The sequence below is a fragment of the Miniopterus natalensis genome, chromosome 9 (genome assembly GCF_054644295.1).
Source record: "Miniopterus natalensis isolate mMinNat1 chromosome 9, mMinNat1.hap1, whole genome shotgun sequence".
Taxonomy (NCBI): domain Eukaryota; kingdom Metazoa; phylum Chordata; class Mammalia; order Chiroptera; family Miniopteridae; genus Miniopterus; species Miniopterus natalensis.
The window spans coordinates 45,686,165-45,709,122 of NC_142089.1; the positions used below are offsets into that span (position 1 = coordinate 45,686,165).

Consider the following 22,958-nt stretch of genomic DNA (forward strand, 5'->3'; position numbering starts at 1 on the left):
AGATCAGGTCTTAAGTATTTAGCTAAATCATTGTCTACGATAGCTTTCTCTCCTTGTAAATTTTCAAATCAAATCATAATTTTAAGACTTATCAAGTTTGGCCATAAAAACTGAGTCTCTTCTCCGATACAGCATATAGAACATGATTCCCTTTACCTTATGTGGGAGACACAGGAAGGAATAATACCTAAAATCTCCTAAATAGTAGATATAGCACAGCTGATAAAATTCTATAAAATATTTTATTTGTTTCCGTTTTAATTCTGAAGAAATCAGGAAGTACCCATTTTGGCTTATAAAAGAACATCAGTATTTCTTCTAACAGTGCCAGAAATAAGACATCAATTGACAGATTTATTGTTGATCTGTGTTTAATATAAACTTGTTTTCAGAATATAGGAAAAGTGTTGAAAGGAAACTTGACAGCTTTGTAGAGATATATGGCCTGAAACTATCTAATACATCACTCATTTTAAATTAAGACTTGATATTATTCTTTCTGAATTATACCAGAGGTGGAAAGAGACAGAGTGAGGTCCTGTTCTTCAGAGAAGGAAGAATCAGAAGTAAAGAACCTCTTGAATCATTGATTTTGTGAAACATGTTAAATTATTTGTCACCATAAATGTAGCTGCCTCTCATCTGAGGTGTACTGACTGGAGTTGACTTCATGTCTTTGGATGCTATGGTTACTGTATTTTGCACCTTTATGATAGAACACTGAAGTTTTTCATTTAGGTAATTTATCAGTGTATAATCAATGTGTAATCTGTTCATCTTGCCATTTTTTCAGATTGCTAGTGTGAGCCCAATATTTTGCAGTTATATATTAAATAAGTAGACTTTAATAATCTTGAAAGACTTTCTTTTGATACTTTAGATTTCCGTAGTAGTGGTGTATTATTGAATAAACTATTGGGAAGTAAAATATAACATAGAAAAAGCCACCTAATTTTTTTTTTAATCTTTACCCAAGGACATTTTTTCCATTGGTTTTCAGAGAGAGTGGAAGGGAGAGAGAGAGAAACATTGATGTTTCTCAGAGACACATCAATTGGTTGCCTCACGCACAAGCCCTGACAGGGCCGGGGATGGAACCTGCAACCGAGGTACTTGCCCTTGGCCTGAATCAAATTGGGACCCTTCAATTTACGGGCCGATGCTTTAACCATTGAGTCAAGCTGGCTAGGGCAAAGCCACCTATTTTAAAAACAAGTTTTATTGAGTGTTTTCAATGTGCCAGTTTTTTCTAAATATTTAATTTTATCTCTTTATATTCTCATGATAACTCGACAAAATAAGTTATATTATTGTTCTCATTTTAAGGATGAATAAATTAAGTCATCCTATTGAATGTGGGAACATTCAAAGGCAAAGAAACAGTGTGAAAAAAAGTTATAGAGTCAAAAAACATGATGTAAGTGGAGGAAAACAAGCAGCTGTATGCAGCTGGACTTTGAAATTTAAGTTAAAGGGATTTGGAAAGATGATGCTGCAGATGCAGGAGGGGGCTCCTCAATCTTGAGACTTAAGTGTCATCTTATGGAGTGTTATATTGTATTAAATTCAATTATTTGTTGATATTGGCATATAACAAATATATTGAGTTAAATAAGTACCAAATGGCATATAAAGTAAAATTTCATTATTTTTCTTCACATTCAACATGTTTTTCAAACTGTATAGCTAGTTTTATAACTTAGAGTTCTAGATATTTGCTTCCATTTTGAACTCATCTTTTGGCTATAGAACTATCATCTTTGCCATATCCACCTTGTGGGCAGGATTAGATGAAATCTGTCATAACTTTCAGAAAGCAGAAACATAAGCAACCTACTGGACATCTAGGGACATGGTAAGAACGAGAAGCATTTCTGAAAAGACTTACTTGAGCAGAGATGCATTAAATCTAGGTTGTGAGCCACAAGACTTGTTTTTGTGTGATAAATTAATCTTACCTTTTGCTACAGTGTGTATGGAGTTGGAGATTATTACTCTAAGTGAATAAGCCAGACAGATAAACACGAATACCATATGATTTCACTTAAATGTGGAATCTAATGAACAAAATATACTGACAAACAAAATAGAAACAGAGGCATGGATATGTGGAACAGTTGTCAGAACAGAGGGGAGTTGGGCACATGGATGAAAGAAGGTGAAGGGATTAAGCAAAAAAACCCTACATATGTACATAGCACATAGACACAGACAACAGTGTGGTGACAGCCAGAGGAAAGGGGGGAGGTGGGCAAAGTGGGGGAAAACGGGAACGAACAGAGGCTTTGGTTTGGGTGCTGGATGCACTACGCAGTGTGCAGATGAGGTTTTGGCGAGCTGTACACTTGAAACCCGTATGGTTTGTGAACCAATGTCACCCCAATAAATTCATAAAAAATAATAAATAAATAATAATAAAAATAAAAAGACCTAGCACATTCACAAAGTCACATATTTCACTGTGTGTTTATATCACAGTCTTAGCTAAGTGTTTTCTTTAAACACAACTCGTACCCGACCTCCTGCCAATGTTAGTTACTGTTCCTGATAGAAACTGCTTGAATGGAATTACACAGTTATCACTTAAGTATTAGAGCGGAAGATTGAAGCACATAAATGGCTTGCCATAGGGCAAAGTGAAAGTCAGGAGATTGCCTGGAGAGGAACATGTTGCTCTCAAGTCTGAAGGCCATAGTTTTGGTGCTATAACTTTTGTAGAGCACATTCTTCCATTAAGATACCGGAAGAGAATTGAACAGGCTTATTCATAATTTCTCAGTTTTTAATAGACACTAGTCATGAGGCAGTATATCTATTGATTAAAAGTATAGGTATGCTCTGGGGGCAAATTTAGATTTAAGTGTCATATTTGCTATTTACTACGTGGTTGGCCTCAAGTGGTGATTGCTTTATCTCTAGCCTTAATTCTTTTTTCTCTCTAACATAAAGATAATAACAGGATTTACTTTGTATGTTTTGTGAGGACTAAATGGGACTAAAGAACCTTATACCATGACTACTATTGGTATATGAGGGTTCTGTTTTCTTTATTTAGCATACATATTCAGATAAAGTGTGACTATGGATTTCTATGGAAATGTGTACAGGAACATTGTTAAAAATATGACTATAAAATCCATGCACATTCCATTTGCTTTGTTTTTTGTTTGTGTTAATATAAGATCTACCCTCTTGCCCTGCCGGAGTGGCTCTGAGGTTGAGCATCAACCTATGATCTAGGAGATCGGGGTTCAGTTCAATTCCCAGTCAAGGCACATGTGCAGGTTGTGGGTTCGATCCTTAGCAGGGGCGTGCAGGAGACAGCTGATCTGATCAATAACTGTCTCTCATCATTGATGTTTCTATTTCTCTCTCCCTCTCCTTTCCTCTCTCTGAAATCAATAAAAATTTTTTTAAAAAATCTACCCTCCTAATAAAATTTTAAGTGCACATACCATATTGTTATCTATAGGCACTATATTGTAGAACAGATTTCCAGAATTTATCTGGCATAATTGAAACTTTATACCCATTGAACAACAACTCCCCATTCCTCCTACCCACTAAGTGCCTAGTAACCACTATTGTATTCTCTGCTTGTAAAAATTTGACTATTTGAAATACATCAAAGAAAAGGAGGCATATAGTACTTGATCTGTGACTGCCTTATTGTTTTCCAGGTTCATCTAGGTTGTTGCAAATGGCAGGATTTGGGTATTTTTTAAGGCTGAATACTAAATTCCATTCTATTATATTCTTATATGTAATATATATTATATGTTGTAATATCATGTTATAATGCTATATGATATTCCATTATATATTATTTATAATTAATATGTATTATACATTATATTTCTTATATAAATATATCATATACAATAATACATAATACAATATAAATATGATATTAATATATATATTTCTCTCACATTTTCTTTATCCATTCATCTGTCAGTGGGCCCTCGGGTTGTTTCCATATTTTGGCTACTGTGAATAATGCTGCAATGCATGTGGGGGCACAGGTATTAGTTTGAGATACTGACTTTATTTCCTTTGGATATATACCCAGAAGTGGGATTGCTGGATCCTATGGCAGTTTCACTTTTAATTTTTTGAGGAACATCTAAACGTTTTCCATAATTGCTGTACCAATTCACATTTCCACAAGCAGTATACAAGGGTTCCCTTTTCTCCCCATAATCACCACCACCTACCTTTTGACTTTTGGACATAGCCACACTGAGAGGCATGCGGTAATATTGTGCTGTGGTTTTCATTTGTGTTTCCATGTTGTTAGTGGTGTTGAGCATGTTTCATGTACCTGTTGCCATTTGTGTGTCTCTTTGGAAAAATGTCTATTCACATTCCTTGCCCATTTTAAATCAATTTATTGTGTTTTTGCTATTGAGTTGTATGAGTTCCTTATATATTTTAGATATAAACCACTTGTCAGATAAATATTATCTGCCATTCTCTAGCTTTCCTTTTAATTTTGTTGTTTCTTTTGCCTCTGCCTTCCTAGTTCATCCCATTGGGCCAGCTGAGCTCTTCTGAGAAGACTCAGTTTTGGGGGTTTCATTAGGACCAATCCAAACCCAAGAAGACAGTATTCAGACAGCCTCAGACACATTTTATCTGGTCCCTTCCTATGAAATTGATGTTTCTCTGTCCTGGACCCAGAAGCTGGGATTCCTCTAGTCTTTATATTTTTGGAACTTCTTTCACTTTTATTTTGGATAGCTCCTATGCAGCCTTTCAAGCAAGCTTTAATCCAGCCATTTCTGTTTGGGGAAGTTGTCCCTCCATCTAGTGCCTCATCTTTGCCCCATAACACCAGGTTTATCTCTAGCATACTTCTTTTACTATGTTGATATTATATATTAATTTGTCTCTCACTCTGGACAATCAAGTCATTAAATGCAGGACCAGGAATCTTTCTTTGTCCCCTCTGCTTGCCATAGAGTAGGCATTAGGCCAGTGATTTTTAGCCTTCTTCATCTCATGGCACACATAATTAGTAAAATTTTACAGCACACCAAAAAATACGTTATGTTTTTTGCTGATCTGACAAAAAATAAGTAAAATTTTGATTCATTCACATGGGATGACTATTGTGTTGGCTGTTGTCATTTTTTTAATTTGACTGCCTAAGGGAAAAGAGGTCAGTGCTCCTGACTAAAGAGTCAGGTATTGCATGTTTGAAAAATTCTTGGGGCACAGTGGTTGAAAATCACTGCATTAGGCACTTGTACATGAATGACTGGCTGACTCAATTTGAAGTCGCCCTGGAGGCACAATTTCCTTACAGCAATTCCAGGGCTGGCTTTCTGTTTAGGCTCCTCCATTCCTATTTTCATCTTGTCAGACTTCTTCCTAAGCCTGGAGTCCTGGCTTCTAGAGTTTCATGAGGTTAACTGATTCCCTAGAGGATGATCATCTGCCTGGGGAACTACAGTAGAGCACTCAGGACTCCCAGCTCCTGGGCTTCCTCCACAGATTCAGCCTGGAGGGTTGCCCCCTGGGAGCTAGGCTTGCCTTGCCTTTGGACATGCTGCCAGGCATTGTTGGGATCCCTTGCCATCTCAGTGCTTGCTCTTTCCTTGTAGGAATCTTCTTTCTCTCTCTTTTTATAGGGTTCATGCTGTAACACGAAAGGAGAGGAAATGAACATTTATGAAGAAATTGAGGCTCATTTAATCTTCACACAAACTATATCAATGAAGAAACTGAGGATTAAAGAGACAAACTTTTAAGTATCAGAGTCTAAATTCTAACCCAGGGTGTCTGACCTGAAAGACTGAGCTCTTAATATTTTACGTAGCCAAAGAGAAAGGACCTTTGGAATGATTCCCTCAGGGAAGCTAACAGGAGGAAGTTCATTGCTTATGTTTATTCTTCAGTATTTCCACTTCTAAATTTGGCTCTATTTTAAAAAATTACTCCTAAGGTTTCTAATCGATAAGATAAATCTTTGAAAATTATACTTCCTGTCATCTTTTATTTTTCATCTGTCTTTGGTGAACGGCTAGAATATTAAGGGTGCATTTCAAAGGAATTAAAAAAGCAAGAAAAACTTTTTCAAAACTTTTCAAGATAAATGTTTTCTTGATTGGTTCTGAGTAGGACCTCATTTTATATGGCACTGAAGAAAACTTTTTTAACTAGGTAACAGAAAATTTTGTTAAACCTATTTGCAATAAAGAAAGTGTCACTTTCTTTGTCATTTGCTTCTATCTTACTTGTTGCTCCTGTCTTTAGACCTAAACAATTATGGTTCCACCTATTGCTTTCTTCTTTGTTCAGAACTTTTATATTATTGGTCTGCTTAAATAATGGACTAATCAATTTACTTTGTATCTCAACTGGCTACATAATTTGCAGATCTCAATGAAAAAAGAATGGAGCCCCTTACTTAAAAATTAGGGATAATTTCAAGACAGCACCAGTAGATCATTAAAACAAGCATGGGGCTATTCTAAACATGGGAAATTGTGTGAATATATGTGTTACACACTGTGATGTTGACCCTACTTCCTATACAAGTTCTTAAATGTTGCTGAAAATGTTCTTAGCAGGAAAAAAAATTGAAATAAAAATTAAGTGAAAGACTGAGAATGGAAAGTTTATATATAAATGTCTCTGTTTTCCCTAATTTGATTAGAACTAAGGGCGGCGGGGAGAGGGAAGGGGAAGTGCCTTTAGTTAAATTATAATGATGATACTACACAGACTTTTAAGCTGTACGTTATATTTTGCTGGCTCTTAGGAAAATTATTTGGGTCATTCATAGTTTATTCTTGGTAAATAGGTCAAAGGAAAAGAAAACAATTTGAAACTTGTGTTTTAAGTCTCTGCCTCATTGCTTGTTCAAGCATGAAAGAATCACAAGTTGCCTTTTACTAAACCTCGACTAATTGTGACCCAAACGCGAGAATATTAAAGGATATTTCTGGAAAGAAGGCACAATTCATTGGAACCTCTCTGCTATATAAATGCTGCATATGCTTCATAATTTGCATACAAATTGTTCATGGAAAGAAATTAGGTTTTGTTTTGATGTAGTAATGGGAATGTGTCACATAGAGAAAGAGGGCACATACCAGCAATTTTACAAATAAAGGTGTCTTTAGAGAAGAGAAAGTAATCAGAGACACTGAAAACTCCATGATTGTTCTAGTTTAATTAAATACTATTCCTGAGCCTAGTGTTTAAATATATATATATATATATATGTTTTCAGCCCAGCAAACACTTTAAAAGTATTTTTAAAATATAATGTAAATAAATATTTATTGTATATTTAAAATTTATCAAGTATTTCTGTTACCAGAGAATTAAACTCCCCCACGGCTCATGGGAGTGAGGTTCTTGTAATATCTTCAGAAAATGAATTTTCTAAGATTCGGAGAATTGGAGGATGGGATGTGGAAGGTTTTATTTCCATGGAGTTAACATTTCTCGGGTTCCAAAGTCCCCTGTCCCTTAAGCTAGTCCTGGAAAAAGTGAAGCTTGGGTTCTAGCAGAGCCAGAAGCAAGGCCAGTGTCCAGCACTTCCCTTCCACGTGGCAGCTGGTGGGGCTCAGCATGCACGGATTAAAGTCCATTAGTCCACGCGTGGGGTCCCACACAGCTGGGCGCCCTGTGGGCCAGGGGAGCGCATACCCACAGGAGAGCCAGGAACCTCGCCTGAGAGGGAAGAAAAAGAGAGAGAGAGAGAGAGAGAGAGAGAGAGGGAGAGAGAGAGAGAGAGAGAGAGTGTTCACTTCTTTGTTTAAAATTCCAGGCGTGGCTCAGTGGTTGAGCATCGACCTAGGATCCAGGCAATCGGGGTTCGATTCCCGGTCAGGGCACAGGGCTCGATCAATGACTCTCTCATCATTGGTGTTTCTGTCTCTCTCTCTCCCTCTCCTGTCCTCTCTCTGAAATCAATAAAGATATATTAAAAAAAAAAAAAAGTTTAAATAAAAAAAATAAAAATAAAAAAAATAATAAAATAAAATTTAAATATTTCGGTTTTCTGAGTTTGCAGTGGCCACGCCCCTCTGGCCACTGATTCCCTGGCAGTGTGACTGATGAGTGAGCAGGTAGGCACCCTCCCAGGTCTCCCAGACCTTTATAGGGCAGGTGTCTAAGCTGGCCTTTCCTTTCCTCCTGTTCTGCTAAATGATAGCCATGTTATTACAACGGCATCATTTCCAAGTAGAAAAATGTATTATTGTTGCATATTTTAGGCAAACAATTAATACTTGTGTTTGTATATTACAATGTTAGTAAACTGGACTAAGATTTGATTTGGTAAATACTATAGCTTTGGTTCTGTCAGTGTATTTTTGACAAATATGACTGAGTTTTAGTTTAGTTTTTTGTTTTTTTAAATTAGATCCAAAAGAAAACAAGATTGCTTGCCCTATTATTATTGCTTCCTAGAGGCAATTTTGCAGCTATGATTATAAATAAATTTCTATTATCAAGTCTTATTTCCCAAATGACAAGAAAAAAAAAATCCATCATTGCTTCTCCCTTGTGTGTTTCATAGTTTCTGGCAATATGTAAACCTTAAGAGGTCATGTTCCCTGTTTAGACTTTTTAAAGCTTATCTTGACTTTCTAGTACTTCTCTACATATTTTTCTTTGGGGAAATTTATGGTGTAGATGATGTAAAAAGTGACAAGGGAAGAGAAAATTAAGTTAGTAAATGTTTATTGAGCACATATACAAAAGAACGTAAGCTAGTTGGGGTAGAAATAGAAAAAAGTATAAAATATAGCTTTAAATATCATCTAGGAGCTTGTCATCTGTTATCAAAAATTGAAATATAACAATATACATTCATTTCATCTTTCATTCAATATTCTACAAATGAGGAACTAATGGATTTCCAAGATCTGTGTCTGACATGGGTTGTTCAATGGGAAGTAATACTATATACAATTCCTAGCCTCATGGAGCTATGATCTGACGGAAAAGACAGGCAATCAAATAATCAAACAAACCCAAAATTGCCACTGTAATAAGCACTAAGAAGGGCGACATGGTGTTATGTCTAAAAGAGGGTCATTTGGTCTCCCTTCTGCCCTTTCCCTCAGCCTGTTCTGACTGGGAAGCCTGTGTGAGCTTTTTAAAATAAATATCAGATCATTCCACTCCTCTGCTCAAAGGCTTCCCTTATCATTCAGAGACCAAAAGTACTAATTTCCTCTCTAACTGTAAACCTCATTCTTTTCTTATTCACTCTTTAACCTTAGTTCCTCAAATACCAGGCGTGCTCCTGCCTCAGGGCCTTTGCATTGCTCTTCTAGACAGTTATTCCTTAGTAACTGAATATTAGTTCACTACCTTACAGTCCTGGTTCAAATGTAATTGTCTCAATAAGGTTTTTCTAGATCATCTCATTTAAATTAAAACATCGAATCTCGGCAACTCTAACCTCTTCCTCCCTTTATATTTCTCTAGTATTGATCACTATATAACACAGTTTATCCTTTTTTTACCTTCCTGTCTACCTCCTGTGCTAAGTTATAAGCTCAACAAAAACACACACTTTGTTGCTGCTGATTTCTTTCTATTACCTTTGGTTCCTAGCACAGAGCCTGCCTGGCATATAGTAGACAATTAATACTTGTTGAATAAATATGTCCACATTCATGAACATTGAGAGAGAATCTGAGAAAGTGATAATTTGGTTTAAAATTCAAGGACTTAAGTAGATGTTAATCAGCTTAAGAGAAGAAGAAATAATAATGATAGTAGCAGTGGTAATAGTAAGAATTACATTTAGTACTATGTACTAAGTCATTTACATATTTTAACTCTTCATCCTTAAAACAATCCTGCAAAGTAGGTAAAATTATTATCTCTACTAAAGAGATGAGAAGTCGAGGCTCAGAAAGACTCTTCCAAGCAGAGGAAATAGTATGTGTAAAAGCTGTCTGACTGTAGGAAATACGGGGAGAAAGCTAAAAGAGAGTGATGGCTGGAGCTGAGAGAGCTGGGGGATGTGGTGGAAAAAGAGCCCAGAGAAAAGGTTAGAGGGCAGGTGAGCAACGGACTTGTTTGTAGAATGACAACATAGTCCTGGTTCCTCAGGTAAGTTTTGGTTTATGCTTGTTGGCCTGGTGAACTCCCTTTTACTCTAAAAATTTTCCTTGGTTGGTGATAAACTGAGTTAAGGAGTTCATCTCCTAAAAGCAGTGAGAAGCCATCAAGAAGTGGTAATGTGATTAGATTTCCATTCTGAAAAAGCAACTGAATGGAAGAATTTATGCAGTGAGATGTATTAGGAGGCAATAGTTTGTAATGCTTACCTGAGTGTGAGTAGCATTAGAAAACATGGAGAGGCAAGAACAGATCTGTAAAATATTTAGAGGGTAAAATAAGTTAATTTAGTGATTAGTGACATATAAGGGTGATGTAGAAGATGGTGTCAACAAAAACTCCTGTGTTTCAGGTGTCAGCTACTGGATAAAGGATCTCCAGTTCATTGTGATGGGGAAAATGGAAGAAAATCATATGTGTATGTGTGTGTAGAATGGGAGGTAGAGGATTGAATATCAATAAATGTGGAAAATGTAAATGTTAGTTATATGATAAATTACCAGATAAGATGTCTAGTCAGTGAGTAGTATACTATTATTAAAATATACTCGGTGTTTATTGATCCACCCATTGATAGACATTGGGGTTGTTTCCAGTTTTTAGTGATTACATGGTTCCTCATATGCACAAAGCGTTGGCTCAACTGGATCCTCTAGAACGGCCCTCTGCAGATTCTTGTAGTTCTCTATTTGTATAGTTCGCTTGTATCTGGTATTCTGTGTTATGAAGTTTAGCCACCTTGGCTTTTCCAGACTTGTCCCTGTTACTCCATATTAGATGCAAGAGGAAGTTGACAAGGAGTTTTTGAAAATGCACATTTGTAATATCTAGAGATTTGATTCAGTAATTCTAGGGAGGGTATCTATAGTACATTCTTTTTACAAGCCTCAATGTGACTCTAAAGCTATCAGGATCCTTAATCACTTGTCTTGATAATTAGTTCAATGGGCCTAGGGTTCTAAAAAGATTTCATGAGGTGAGCAGACTTTGAACTAGCTTTAAAAGTGGTCAAACCCGGCAAGCATATGTTCTGTGCTAGGTACTGTGGGATGATCAAATGCGTTTGAGGGATGAATGAATTGATTGATATTTCCTTCCTGCCAACTTCAAATCCCAAGTTTATATCCCCCAAATAGTTTTCTGTATCTTCCCCAAACAGAATTTATGACTTATAACTCCTTTAGTCTGTTAGCCCATACATTATCTCCATTAAATCCATATGTACATTATACCACAGTTATTTTGGTTCATTCTTCCATGTATTTGTTCATTGCCTTTGAGCAACTGCTTATGATCCTCAGAATACCTAGGTGCTCAAAAATATTTGTTGATGTGGTCCTCTTTTCATATCATAAGTGGGAAGTAGTTAGCTATTTTAATGTGCAAGTCAGTTCTCACATGGATGTTTTTAGTAGTGAATTGAGAGGTACAATGGTGTATTAGCTAACTACTGCTGCATTAAAAAATTACCCCAAAACTCTGTGGCTTAAAACAACACATGTTTATTGCCTTGCTGTATCTGTAAATCAAGAATCTCAGGGTGCCTTAGCTGGATCCCCTGGCTTAAGGTCTCTTACAAGGTGTTGTTGAGTGGGACTGGAGTCATCTCAAGGACCAGAAGGGAAAGAATCCACTGAGTTCGCTCAATAAAAGTTTGAAAAAAAACAAAACAAAACAAAAAAACCTGCTTGAAATGTTTGGAAAACTGGGATCTTAAATTTAGCAATGGTTTTGGGCTATAGCAGTATAGTATAGCACAGTGGTTAGGCATGTGGGTTCTGAAATCTACTTGCCAGGGTTTTTTTTTCTCTTTTGTCTGGGTTTTTTTTGTTGTTTTTTTTTTTTTGTATCCAGGTTATGCCATTTGTTAGGCATGTGATGGGATTTAGAAGTCTGGGCTAGAGTCCCATCCACAGTTGTTCCTTGGCTCTTTATTTTTCTGAAGCCAAAACTACTTGGGCAGAATTGATACTGTGCTTTTTATTTTTATTGTAGGCTTCTATATTTAGTCACCCTGTATGTATCTTTGTTTAACACGACCAATGGAATGGTTAGTGCATTTACCACCATTATGCCCGCTGTTTTCTGTCCTGATAATAGGCCTCTGATTAGATGATGTATGCTCTTCATTTTAATAAACTCCTTCTCTAGAAAGAAAATTATCTGTAATTTATTTCTATATCTGTCCATGCATAGTGTTTCCTAATTACTTAAAATGTTTTTACAACTGTGGATTTACTAATATTGCGTTACTGATTCTAAGTTCTTATAGACCAACATTTTCAAATATATTTTTTAATAAAGAGCATGTGGGATACGATTGATTACCCATATCTGCTGTTCAAAAATAAATGAAGGTAGCATTTTGCAGTTCATCAAATATTAAGTTTTCTGGCTTAATTAATAAGGAAGCTCAAGAAAGGGAGCACTATATATTCCAAAAATGTGTTTGTAACAGGCCCAACCCTTGACCTGAGACTTAACTTTTGATGTTGTCTTTTTTGTTTTTAAATTCCAGTTGCTGGAAATTTATTGATCATTGATATAATTTTTAGGAGGATTATTATTACTTAGTCTTGCCTAAGAGACAGAAATCTGTATGTGTTTCTTTTTATGTTCTGTAAGTTGACTCCAATTCCTCTTCAAAGTATAATTTAGAAGTTGTTTTTTCAAGTGCAGGTAAATCACTTGTTTTCAAAGTGCTTTGGCAGAAGAGCTTCTTTTGAGGTAATGGAAGTAGTTCACCCATGGGAAGTAGTTAACAGGTGACTTGAGCTGGGGAACAAAAGTCATGAGAAAGCTGGTTGTCAGGTGATATTTGTTCTGCTCCTTGATTATGACATCCAGGGAGAGAACAGTTTGTGGAGCAACATCAGTGAGAGGGAGCCTAACTTGGAATCCAATTTTCAAACCTCTACAATTACAATACAGTGAAAAATATTGGGTCTTTGGCAAACTATATAAATAAATCTCTTTTTTTTTTTTAAAAAATGTGTCTTTTCAAATGCATAGAACATGATGTTTTCATAACATGGTGAACATTGAAAGCCTGTTTTCTCAGCCAGAGATTTAAAAATAAGACCCTCACATAAGGAAATGCTGTAAAAAAAATTAAAAAGTATATATAAGGAAGAAAATAGCACTACAAGGTGATGATTAGCTGGAAGGCTCATACAGTTTTGCCCATCTTCTCTTGAAAACATTTCTTCCATAGGCTTCCTTAACAGGCATTTCTTTGTTCTCATTTTTCATCTTAGATGACTTTTCTCTTTCCTTTGCTGGCTTCTTTGTTTCCCACTTTCTAGCCATAAATATCCCCCAAATATCTCCTTTTGCCTCGCGGATGTAATGCTATCTCCTGTCTTCAATTATTCCCGCTATAGAATGATATCACGTGGTCTCCAGCTTTGCCCTCACCGCTTCTCATCACTCTTCTTCATCCACTGCCTTTCCACTTCTGTTCTCACCATCTCCTGAAAAGTGACAAATGGATGGAATCTATGGAATTCTTTTATTATGTGTATATAAGTTAATATGTATCTAAGTTTTATTTCTAATACTTAAGAATATAGCACTTCCCTTTAATTTTTTGATAATATTATCTTGTGGAATCATTTTCTGAGTAATTTTCAAGACAAATTTAATTTTAACCTGTGATAATAAGAGAAAGATCACATAAGAGAATCTCATTTCTGTGACAGCCTGAAGAAATTATTTTCCAATAGGTTTTTGTACTCAAATATTTAATTAGAACTATGTCAAATTTTTAAAAAAAGTCATTACAAAAATATTCCGCCAATGTTATAAGTGAAAAACTCTGTAACTACATGATAGGGAGTTCTCACCTAACATTTGTAATGGATATCGAGAAGTGAGTATATATATTTAAAAATCGAAAAATCTACTGAAAATAGAGCACAGAGCCAAAAGAAGTAATTATTAAATGTAAAAAAAATGCTACCATCTGAAATGTTTTCTAAGTAATATAAGTCTTCAATACAAATGGATAAGCAATTATCGGTATCTTTATTTGGCACAGCTTTTTATAGTTGTTTGAAAACGTGAGAATTATTTTCACATCTTGATTGAGGGATTGGCCTCAATTCAAACAGTTTGTGGTGTCAGATAAGAACACGGTGAATGGCCAAGGGGAGTTGGAAGAAACTTGCTACTGCAAGTAATTAATTTGAGAAAGAAACTTTAGATGATGTTCTTACCCCTAAATCCATGAAGTAGAGAAAGTTTTATCTTCACGATCATCTCCCCTTATAGGCTTCCTCTTTTGTGGTCATCATTTGTTGACAACTTCTCATCTCTCCCCATCCCCAGCTCTCCCTTATGCTGAGTCATGTGATTCTGCCATCTAAATATCTCTAAAATCTATTCCCCATTTCCAGACCACTACTACTCCCTCAGCTCATTTTACCCTCACCTCTCTTTTCTTAATTTACTACAGAACCCTGTAAAATGATCTCCCTGCTTCCGGTCTTGTTCCCTCTACAATCCATTTGCTATACTATAACCAGAAGGATCTTTTTAAGATGCAAATCATAACATACTTTATTTCTACTTAAAATCTCTTGGTGAGTTCCTATAAACTAAAATTTTTAGAAAGAATGCTAAATTTCTTATAGTATATAAGAGCCTTCAAGGTCCATAATATGCAACTCCTACTTAAAATAAGTTGCAACTTCATTTTTTTAAAATTTTTTTTTAGTCAACTGTGAACAATTACATAGTCAGGATCATTCTTACTGGTAATGTTCCTATATGGCCATCTTTGAAAATCCTTGAAAAGTAATGGCAAAGAATTGCTAATCGGCCCCAAATAGTAATACAAGAAGAAAAACAGCATGGAGTAGTATGGTTCTGTGGCCTTCCATAGACTTGAGTATAAACTTTAGTGTTTTTCCTTACAAGCTGAATAACATGGAACGCTATTGTTCTTATTATCTAAATGGAGCTGTTAATAACAATTCCATAAGATGGTTGTGAGCATTAAATGAGATAGATTTAGCTCATATAGATATTCTCATAGCACACATTCAAGATATATTTGTTCCCTTTGCTTTCGAAAGTTTTACTCATATTTATAAATATCAAAGGGAAAGTAATAAAGGTGAGATCAATGCAGGGGACTGTGTCAACCTAGGGTAAGGGTCGTTGGGAAATAGAGTGAAAATATATAAGAGGACTATCAGTTGCCAAAGAAGGTAGCCCCTGTGTTGGAGGGAATCTGGGAAAAACATGCACCTGGAGAGGAAAGTGTGTGTGTATGTGTATCTGTGGGTGCGTGCACGCTCACACGTGCTATGGAATTAGTAGTAGTAACAGTCATGGATAGAATCAACCGGGGAATGTATAGAGCAAGATATCTCAGAGCTTCCACTTATTGAATACTTACCATTACGCACCAAGCACTGCATTAAATGCTTTGCATGAAGTAACTTAAATATGTGAGAATTAAAGCAGACAAAATGAGTTCAAAAGGAGACTCAAGTGTCAGTGTGGAAAAAGCAACACAAACACCTAAGAGATGAACAGAGAAAGAGGCACCCCTGTAGAGGTAGGGAGCAAACTCAAAGAGAGTGATGCCAATCAATCTAAGGAAAACAGGATATTAAGGAGCAAATAGTAGCAAATGCTGGAGAAATGTGAAAATAAAGAAAAGACTAAGAAGTGTCCATTAGAATAGGTGATTAGGAGGCTTTTGATGTTATTTTTCAGAGACATTGCCCTGAAGTGGTGAAGTCTAAAGCCAGATTGAGCTGGAGAGCAAATAGGTGTTGAGAAAAAGGGGACAGAAAGTATAGATTACTTGTAAAAGAAAATGGTAAAGTTTAGGAGAGACAGCAATAGTTTGAGTGGACATAATTGAGAACTGGTTATTGAATGTTAGAACTGGAAAATATCAAATCTAAAGCAACTTGCATACTAATGTCTGTGGGATCATTTTGGATTCATGAGGCATGCATTTTAGAAAACATTTTCCGCTAAAGCTTTGCTAATACAGATTCTCCACTAAGGAAAATAATGGTATAAGCAAAAATTTGAGGAAGACTCCAAAGAACTCATAAGGAATGAGATATCACTTAAAGTAAAAAAACATTTCAAAGTATAGATATTTACTTAAGGTTTACTAGGCGTAAGACACTGCATTTAATTTTGCCAATCTTAAGATTGTTTTGCCATTTTATTCCATTGAGTATTTACTTTATTCTACTTTCTCTTCCATGGGATATTTAGTTTCTCTTGAGATGGTCATTTTTTTCTTCTTTATCACTTTCAATGACTCGTAAAATGAAGTATAGTGGGGGAGCTACAGGGGACCAAGCCAAATAAGCTAAAGTCGTACTGTAGAAAAAACAGTCAACAAAAAGAACAGTTGGGGATCTTCACTCTTACAAGCATTACCTTTAGAATCTCTGGAATTTTAAATAATAACTTCTGGCTATTTCAGTTAGAAGAATTAAATTCCAGTGCCTCAGGTAAAAAAAAATTTTACCTGGAGTCAAAACTTCTTCTACTTCACTGAGACAATTTTAGAACATGAATAAGAAGTTTAAAAATTTATATAATAATGATTTACCCACAGTAAGTTCTCACAGAGAACATGGGAACTGAGCTTGGCCTTGAGCCTGGGTATGTGGCTGGCAGAGAAAGAGAAGGGAGTCTTTCTAGGAAGTACGAGCAGGATGTGCAATAAGTGTTTAAACTGCAACCTAGAAATCGAAGGGGCTCCACCTGGATCTTTTTGGGAGTCAACTAGTAAATAAAAATACCTGCAAAGAGTAATTAATGTATATAATAATTCCCCTACTATCAAACTAAAGAGCTCTGATCTATTTTCTGTGCTCATAAAACAACCACTTAATAGGAACTACTTTATGGTGTTTATCTTTCCATCAGAAAAAGGTACCAAGTTACTAATCTATATTTGAATCTTGATTATTAATAATAATACTGACATATGTGTTAGTTATACAAGTATCACTATTAGACAGTTCATTTCCTTAAAGAGTTTAAAGATTATTAAGATAGCCTTTCTGTGATAAGAATTGTTTCTAGACTACAATTTTGCTAGTAGTCTTGCTATCAGTGGGGTGTCCTCTGTGTCCCCACCTGTTACTAGTATAAGTGGAGCTATAGGGGTGCCATGGGAACAAAACTTTTCTGAGGCTCTCATAGGAGGATGAGGTATTGTGGAAAGCTTTGTTGGTGATATAACATTAAGGGAGTTTCCCTCCAAGGTCCCATCTTGTCTTCAACATGGCTAAGATCAAAGCCACTATCCAGAGGCTTGACTCCATGTTAAAGTCCAGTCCAGTGCAGCATCTGAATAGGTGAGCTTGTGTTCCAGCTGTAGTCCATTGCATGTGGGCTCCTCATGGCCAGGGGCCATGTGGCTTCTAGGGCCACATGACTATGAAAGTGCATGGTGAGTGCAGGTCATGGAGCAAGTAAGAAACGGGAGTGAAAGCAGCAAGGGAGGATTCCTTTGCTGATTTTAACTGGGGGTTTCATTGGCTTCCCCGCCCCAGCCAATCCATGGTTCCCCAGGCCAGACTGACAGACAATAGTCTGGCCTCCCCTTTGCTTTCTTCTTACCATTAACATTAATAACTAGCTAGTTACCATGGTAACAATCTTATTGTTTTTGAGGAACAAAAATCAAAACTATGTACTTTTTTAAAAAAATTTCAAGGCAACAGAAATGTTATGCCCTACAAAAATCTTAACGAGATAATTTATGTAAGATTTCAAACACAGTTCCTGGTAGTTGGGGTTTGCTAAAAGTTAATTTGAAATAAATGATCAATAAATATTTGTTGAATTGTGTTATTTAAATTTTCTACCATTTAATTAGTTCCTAATTGTTAACGATTAAATCCCCTTATGACTACTGGTAGATATATATTACAATGTTTTTTTTTACTAGAAATACAGTCCAATTCAATAATTACTTGGATGTCCATCATACACTTAGCACAACGGTGAATAAAATAGATTCAGTCTCTAACTTCATGGGGCTTCATATACGAGAAAGACTGTGAAGTTGATTTACCAACTTTTTAGGCTCTGGAGTAAGGGAAGCATGAATAAAATTATTTGATATATACATTTTTCAACCTAAATGTTAGTATGGGTGCATTTGTCTTAACCATATGCCAGATATATTTGTACATCACAATATATTATATTACCATAAGATTGCTGGGAGATGCTCTCACCATAATGACTCCAAAAATCATAAAAATCAATAAATGCATTCTACCGTATAAATAAAATGAAGTTATTCAGATAATTCCTACATTGCTTTCAGTGGTTGAATATTTCCTTGAATTTTAAAACAAACTAAATAAAGCCAACAGTTCAATAATGACTGTATGGTTTCATTAAAACTCACATTTTGACGGTTTCTCAGAAAGCCAACACTTTATAATTAATGAACATTCAGCCAAAAATTGACCTTCTGAATGACTGGATAAGTGCAAACTTAGGAGGGGAAAAAAATTGCTTTGGACTATTTATTGAAGCCTAAGAGCTGCTATCTTTTAGAATGAGAGTTAGTTCTGGAACCATGCCTAAGAAATTGGCTCTACATGTTAACATTTGAGAGCCTTTTTTTACAATAAAAATTCATGCTGTCTATTTTATGCTATATTTAAAATAAGAGAAATTATTAAAAGCTTCATTTACCTTGATCATTAGTGACCTCTTTTAAAGGTTCCTGAGATTGAACTTCCAGGCATATGAAGTCTTAGATATAAGTGCTTGATATAAATGGCTCTGGAATTCATTTTCAAGCTGAATCTACAGTGCTTCTGACAGAAAACTTCCTCTTATCTGAGACTGAGTCAGTTCATCTGCCTAAAGGTTAGTGTTAATGAGATCAAGGTCACAGGAAGGGCTTGATGAAAAGAAACTTTGAAGTCAAACAGGCCTAGATTTGAATTCCAGTTCTGGCCCTTGAGGCTACATGACCTCATAAGTTACCTAGCCTTCACAAGGCTCAGTTTCTTCACCCTTACAATGAGGCAACAGCACCGTCTTTCTGTGTTTGGGGGTAGAACAGTTAAGAGGACACTCCACTTACTATGTATGCCCTTAGTTCAGGGCCTGACACATAATATATCCTCCATAAACGTTAATTGTGGCCTTAATTTTGAATTCAAAAACAACTCAGTGTACACATTGTGTATTCTATTCATCGTTAGTCAGCAATATCCAAATGTCAGCAAAAGCATCGTCCTGAAAATATAGAGAAGTGTATACACCTGCTTATATTTTGGGACCCACCAGAAATTTTAGATGTTTCAACAAGAATTCCTTATCCCTTTTTTGACTATTATAATAATTTCTAATACTATCCTGGGGATTGAATAATCTATGAGGATAATCATGTAAAATAACAATTTTAGCTCATATATGCTCAATTAATTGTGTTTGATGCAGGAATAAATAGATGATCAATAAATAAGCTATTTAAAACCATGGAACACTCAGAAACAAAGCTTGAGGCAAGAGACTAAAGATTCACTTCCTTGCTGACAGTGACTTGCTCCATGACTTTGAGAAATTTCCTAGTTCCTCTGATTCTCAATTCCTTCCTCTTTAAAACATAGGGATTTGACATATAATGTCCATGATCCCTCTCCAGTTCTGTGGGGCTGTGATTCAAACAGGCAAGGAAGCATGACTTAGGAGACAACTTGTTTAGAGGAACAGAAGAGGGGCTAGTGCTTAAGCCCCTTGTTGTCTTAGATCCCATCTTCCTGATTTGTCTTCTCTGTCTAATGGACCTCTGAAAATTTCCCACATGTATATTATTTGTCCAACTGAAGAATTAACAGTGCATTAGGAAAATCCACAATGAAAATGAACACATCTTAAGGAAATTATTCCAATCATTTTTCCAGAAAAGAGAGATTTAGAGATGGGTCTTTGGGAATAGAGGAAAACTGAAGTGTCAGCAGGTTTGTTGGTGATTTATGGCTTTTTATGAAGACAGTTGGCCAACAGCTCTTGGTAGTGTTTTTCACTTGTTCATTCATTCAACAAGTGCTTATTGAATGATAAACACTTGCCTGGCCACAAGCTAGGGTAGGATTATAAAGATGAACTTGATGTACACTTTATCCTTAAAGCAGATTCTCTTTAGTGAAGGTGATAAGGCATGTATATAAATTCTTTAAATTTTCTAAATGGCATGAAAAAAAGTTATATGCGATTTGAGAGGAAGGGAGACAAGTCAGTTGGCAATGAAGTGAGGGATATCAAAGACATTTTAGAGGAGATGGCATTTAGCTTGAGCTTCAACATCTGCAGATTGGACAGAAGAGAATTCTTCACTGGGGAAGTAATATGAACAAAGACGCAAAGGAGAAGGAAATGAAATGCCGTTTGACTATACAGTTTGGTTTATGAAAGCACGTAATGGGAAATAACATTGAAAAGGATATCATCTGATTGAGAGGAACTTGAATGCCATGGGAGGGGTTTGGTCTTTGTTGTCTAGTCAAAAACAAGCCGCTGGAAGGTTTGGAGAAGGGAGCTAGAGGAAAAATGTGTTTCAAGGTGGTGATTTCTGAAGAAGAATTATATACGGTGGTTATAAACTGAACTTTCATGGGCAGATTCCCCAAATAAAGCTCCTGAGCGCTCTTTCTTTTCCAGGCTGCTGATGTGCTGCTGCAGCATGGAGCTAATGTCAATGTTCAAGATGCAGTGTTCTTCACCCCACTGCACATTGCAGCTTACTATGGGCACGAACAGGTAAGCCTGACAGTATTTCCTAAGGCTGAGGGACTACCTCAGCACTCCTGGCTTTTGTAGAACGGTTCTAGCTTCAAAGAAAAGACATTTAAAATAACCTTTGAATTATTTTTGCCATGCCCTCATGAGCCCCACCCTTGAGGAGTTTGTAGACCCATGGAAACACTGCAGTTGCTGAGTTACTCACTTTTACTGATTATTTTAGTAAACTAGAGAGACAGGAGAGCACATTGGTAGGTGTGCAGCCACAGGAATCAGTCAGCCTGAATTTGAAAAAGTCCTAGCTTTAAGACCACGTGGTCTTCAGTTTCTTCATCTATAGAATAGGAAAAATATTAACAGAACCTACCTAGGAGGGTTGCCATTATGACGTGCTATTAAAGTGTTTGACAAATGCTTAATAAATGTCACTGTGTTAACGATAATGACCACAGCAATAAAACAAATTACAAAGTCCCTTCTCACGGTTCTCTGAAAAAAGGTATTATTCAGAAACTGGGTTTCCTTTTTTCTATTGTCCTGGGATGTGGTAAGCCGAAAACTGTCTCCCAAAATGTGTTCTAATTTTCAGACCCTGTGACTATAACCTTAAAAGGGGCTTTGTAGATGTGATCAAGATAAGAACCTTGAGATGAGAGATTATCCTAGATTACCTGGATGGTCCTGATATAATCACAAGGGTCCTTGTAATAGAAAGCAGGAAACCAGAGTGATTAACAGGACACATGACAATGGAAGCTAGAGGCAAAAGTGATTTGAGAAGGGGCCACAAGCTGAGGAATCCAGGCAGCCTGTAGAAGCTGAAAAGGCAAAGAAACGAAAGCCTCCAGAGGGAATGCGAACTGCTAACTTCTTGGTTTTAGACTGCTGACCTCTAGAACTCTGAGAGAATAAACGTGTGTTGTTTTAATACAATAAGTGAGTGGTAATTTGCTACAGTAACAATGGGAAACTGATACATGGAATAACCTAGATAAACTAAAAACAATCACTAAAGGTGCTTTAAATACATAATTCGCTTTAAATATATAATTATATAACGGGCACATACTTAACAAATATGATATTCTGTAATAAAGTAATGATATGTATAGAATGCTTTAAAGTTTCAATGTACCTTCATTTAATGCACAGTTTCATTTGACCTTCATGGCAACCTTATGAACTTCAGATGCGAGTGAGCTCATACTACAGGACAGGCACTGTGTTAAGACCTTTATGGGAATTTAAAAAAAAATTGCCACAACCCTGAATTTAGCTGTCCTTTGCCCTTTCTTATGAATGCTACACATGGAGCTCACTCAGGTCAGGGAGCCTGCCAGAGTCATGCAGCTAATAACAGAAAGTCTGGAATAGGTATTCAGGTCTGTCTGATCCCAAAGCCCATATTCATTCTGTTGTACCAAAGAGCCTCTCGTTATCCTTCTGATATCAGTGAAACAAATCATGAAGTCCAGGCAGTTTGCCTAAGTGGTGGAGCTAGAATTCAAGGACAAGTGCTCTCACTCCAAAGTCCATTGATCTCCAACCCTAACGTATCAAAAGACAAATTTTTTACACACTGCTTTCAAACACTCCCCTTTAGCTCTACTCAAGGAACTAAATAAAATCAAATAAAATAGAAAGACAAATGTAATTGGAAAATCAAAACTTAAGCGTTCATGTGACATCCCATTTGCACTCTTCCTCATTGTATATCTCTGGATCACTAGTCCTACTCATTATGGAGTAGGAGGATACCTTTTTACCTTCGTAGAGGTCATGCCATTGTCCCGCCTGAGGATCCCAAGTCCAAAATCAAACTTACTTCTGTCTCTGTGCTGTTCTAGTCATTCTGCCTTTATTTCTTTTCTAGCGGGCATATGCTCAGACACTCTCAGACCTGTGAAGTGCGACCTATAGCTAGGGAAGGCTGCGCATTTCATTCATGTGCTGCTCAGAGTGTACTGCGTGCACTGGAGAGCCTGGCACCGAAAATGCTTTTGAAAGTACAGGGTCCAAAAGCCCAGCTGATGAAAAAAATGCCATACTTTTCTGACTTCGGGCACAGACAGGGTATACACAATGCATGTTATCTGTAGCGT

The 22,958-nt window shown here is 36.4% G+C and overlaps 1 protein-coding gene across 2 annotated transcripts in view; it reads left to right on the plus strand.

The window, feature by feature from the left end:
* TNNI3K (TNNI3 interacting kinase) overlaps positions 1–22,958 on the plus strand; it is a 280,278-nt gene that overhangs the window by 67,531 nt on the left and 189,789 nt on the right. For both annotated transcript variants that reach the window (XM_087820522.1, XM_016216806.2), the window contains one exon: positions 20,776–20,874. In XM_087820522.1, the coding sequence (XP_087676648.1) occupies positions 20,776–20,874 (99 nt within the window). The remainder of the gene's footprint in view (positions 1–20,775; positions 20,875–22,958) is intronic.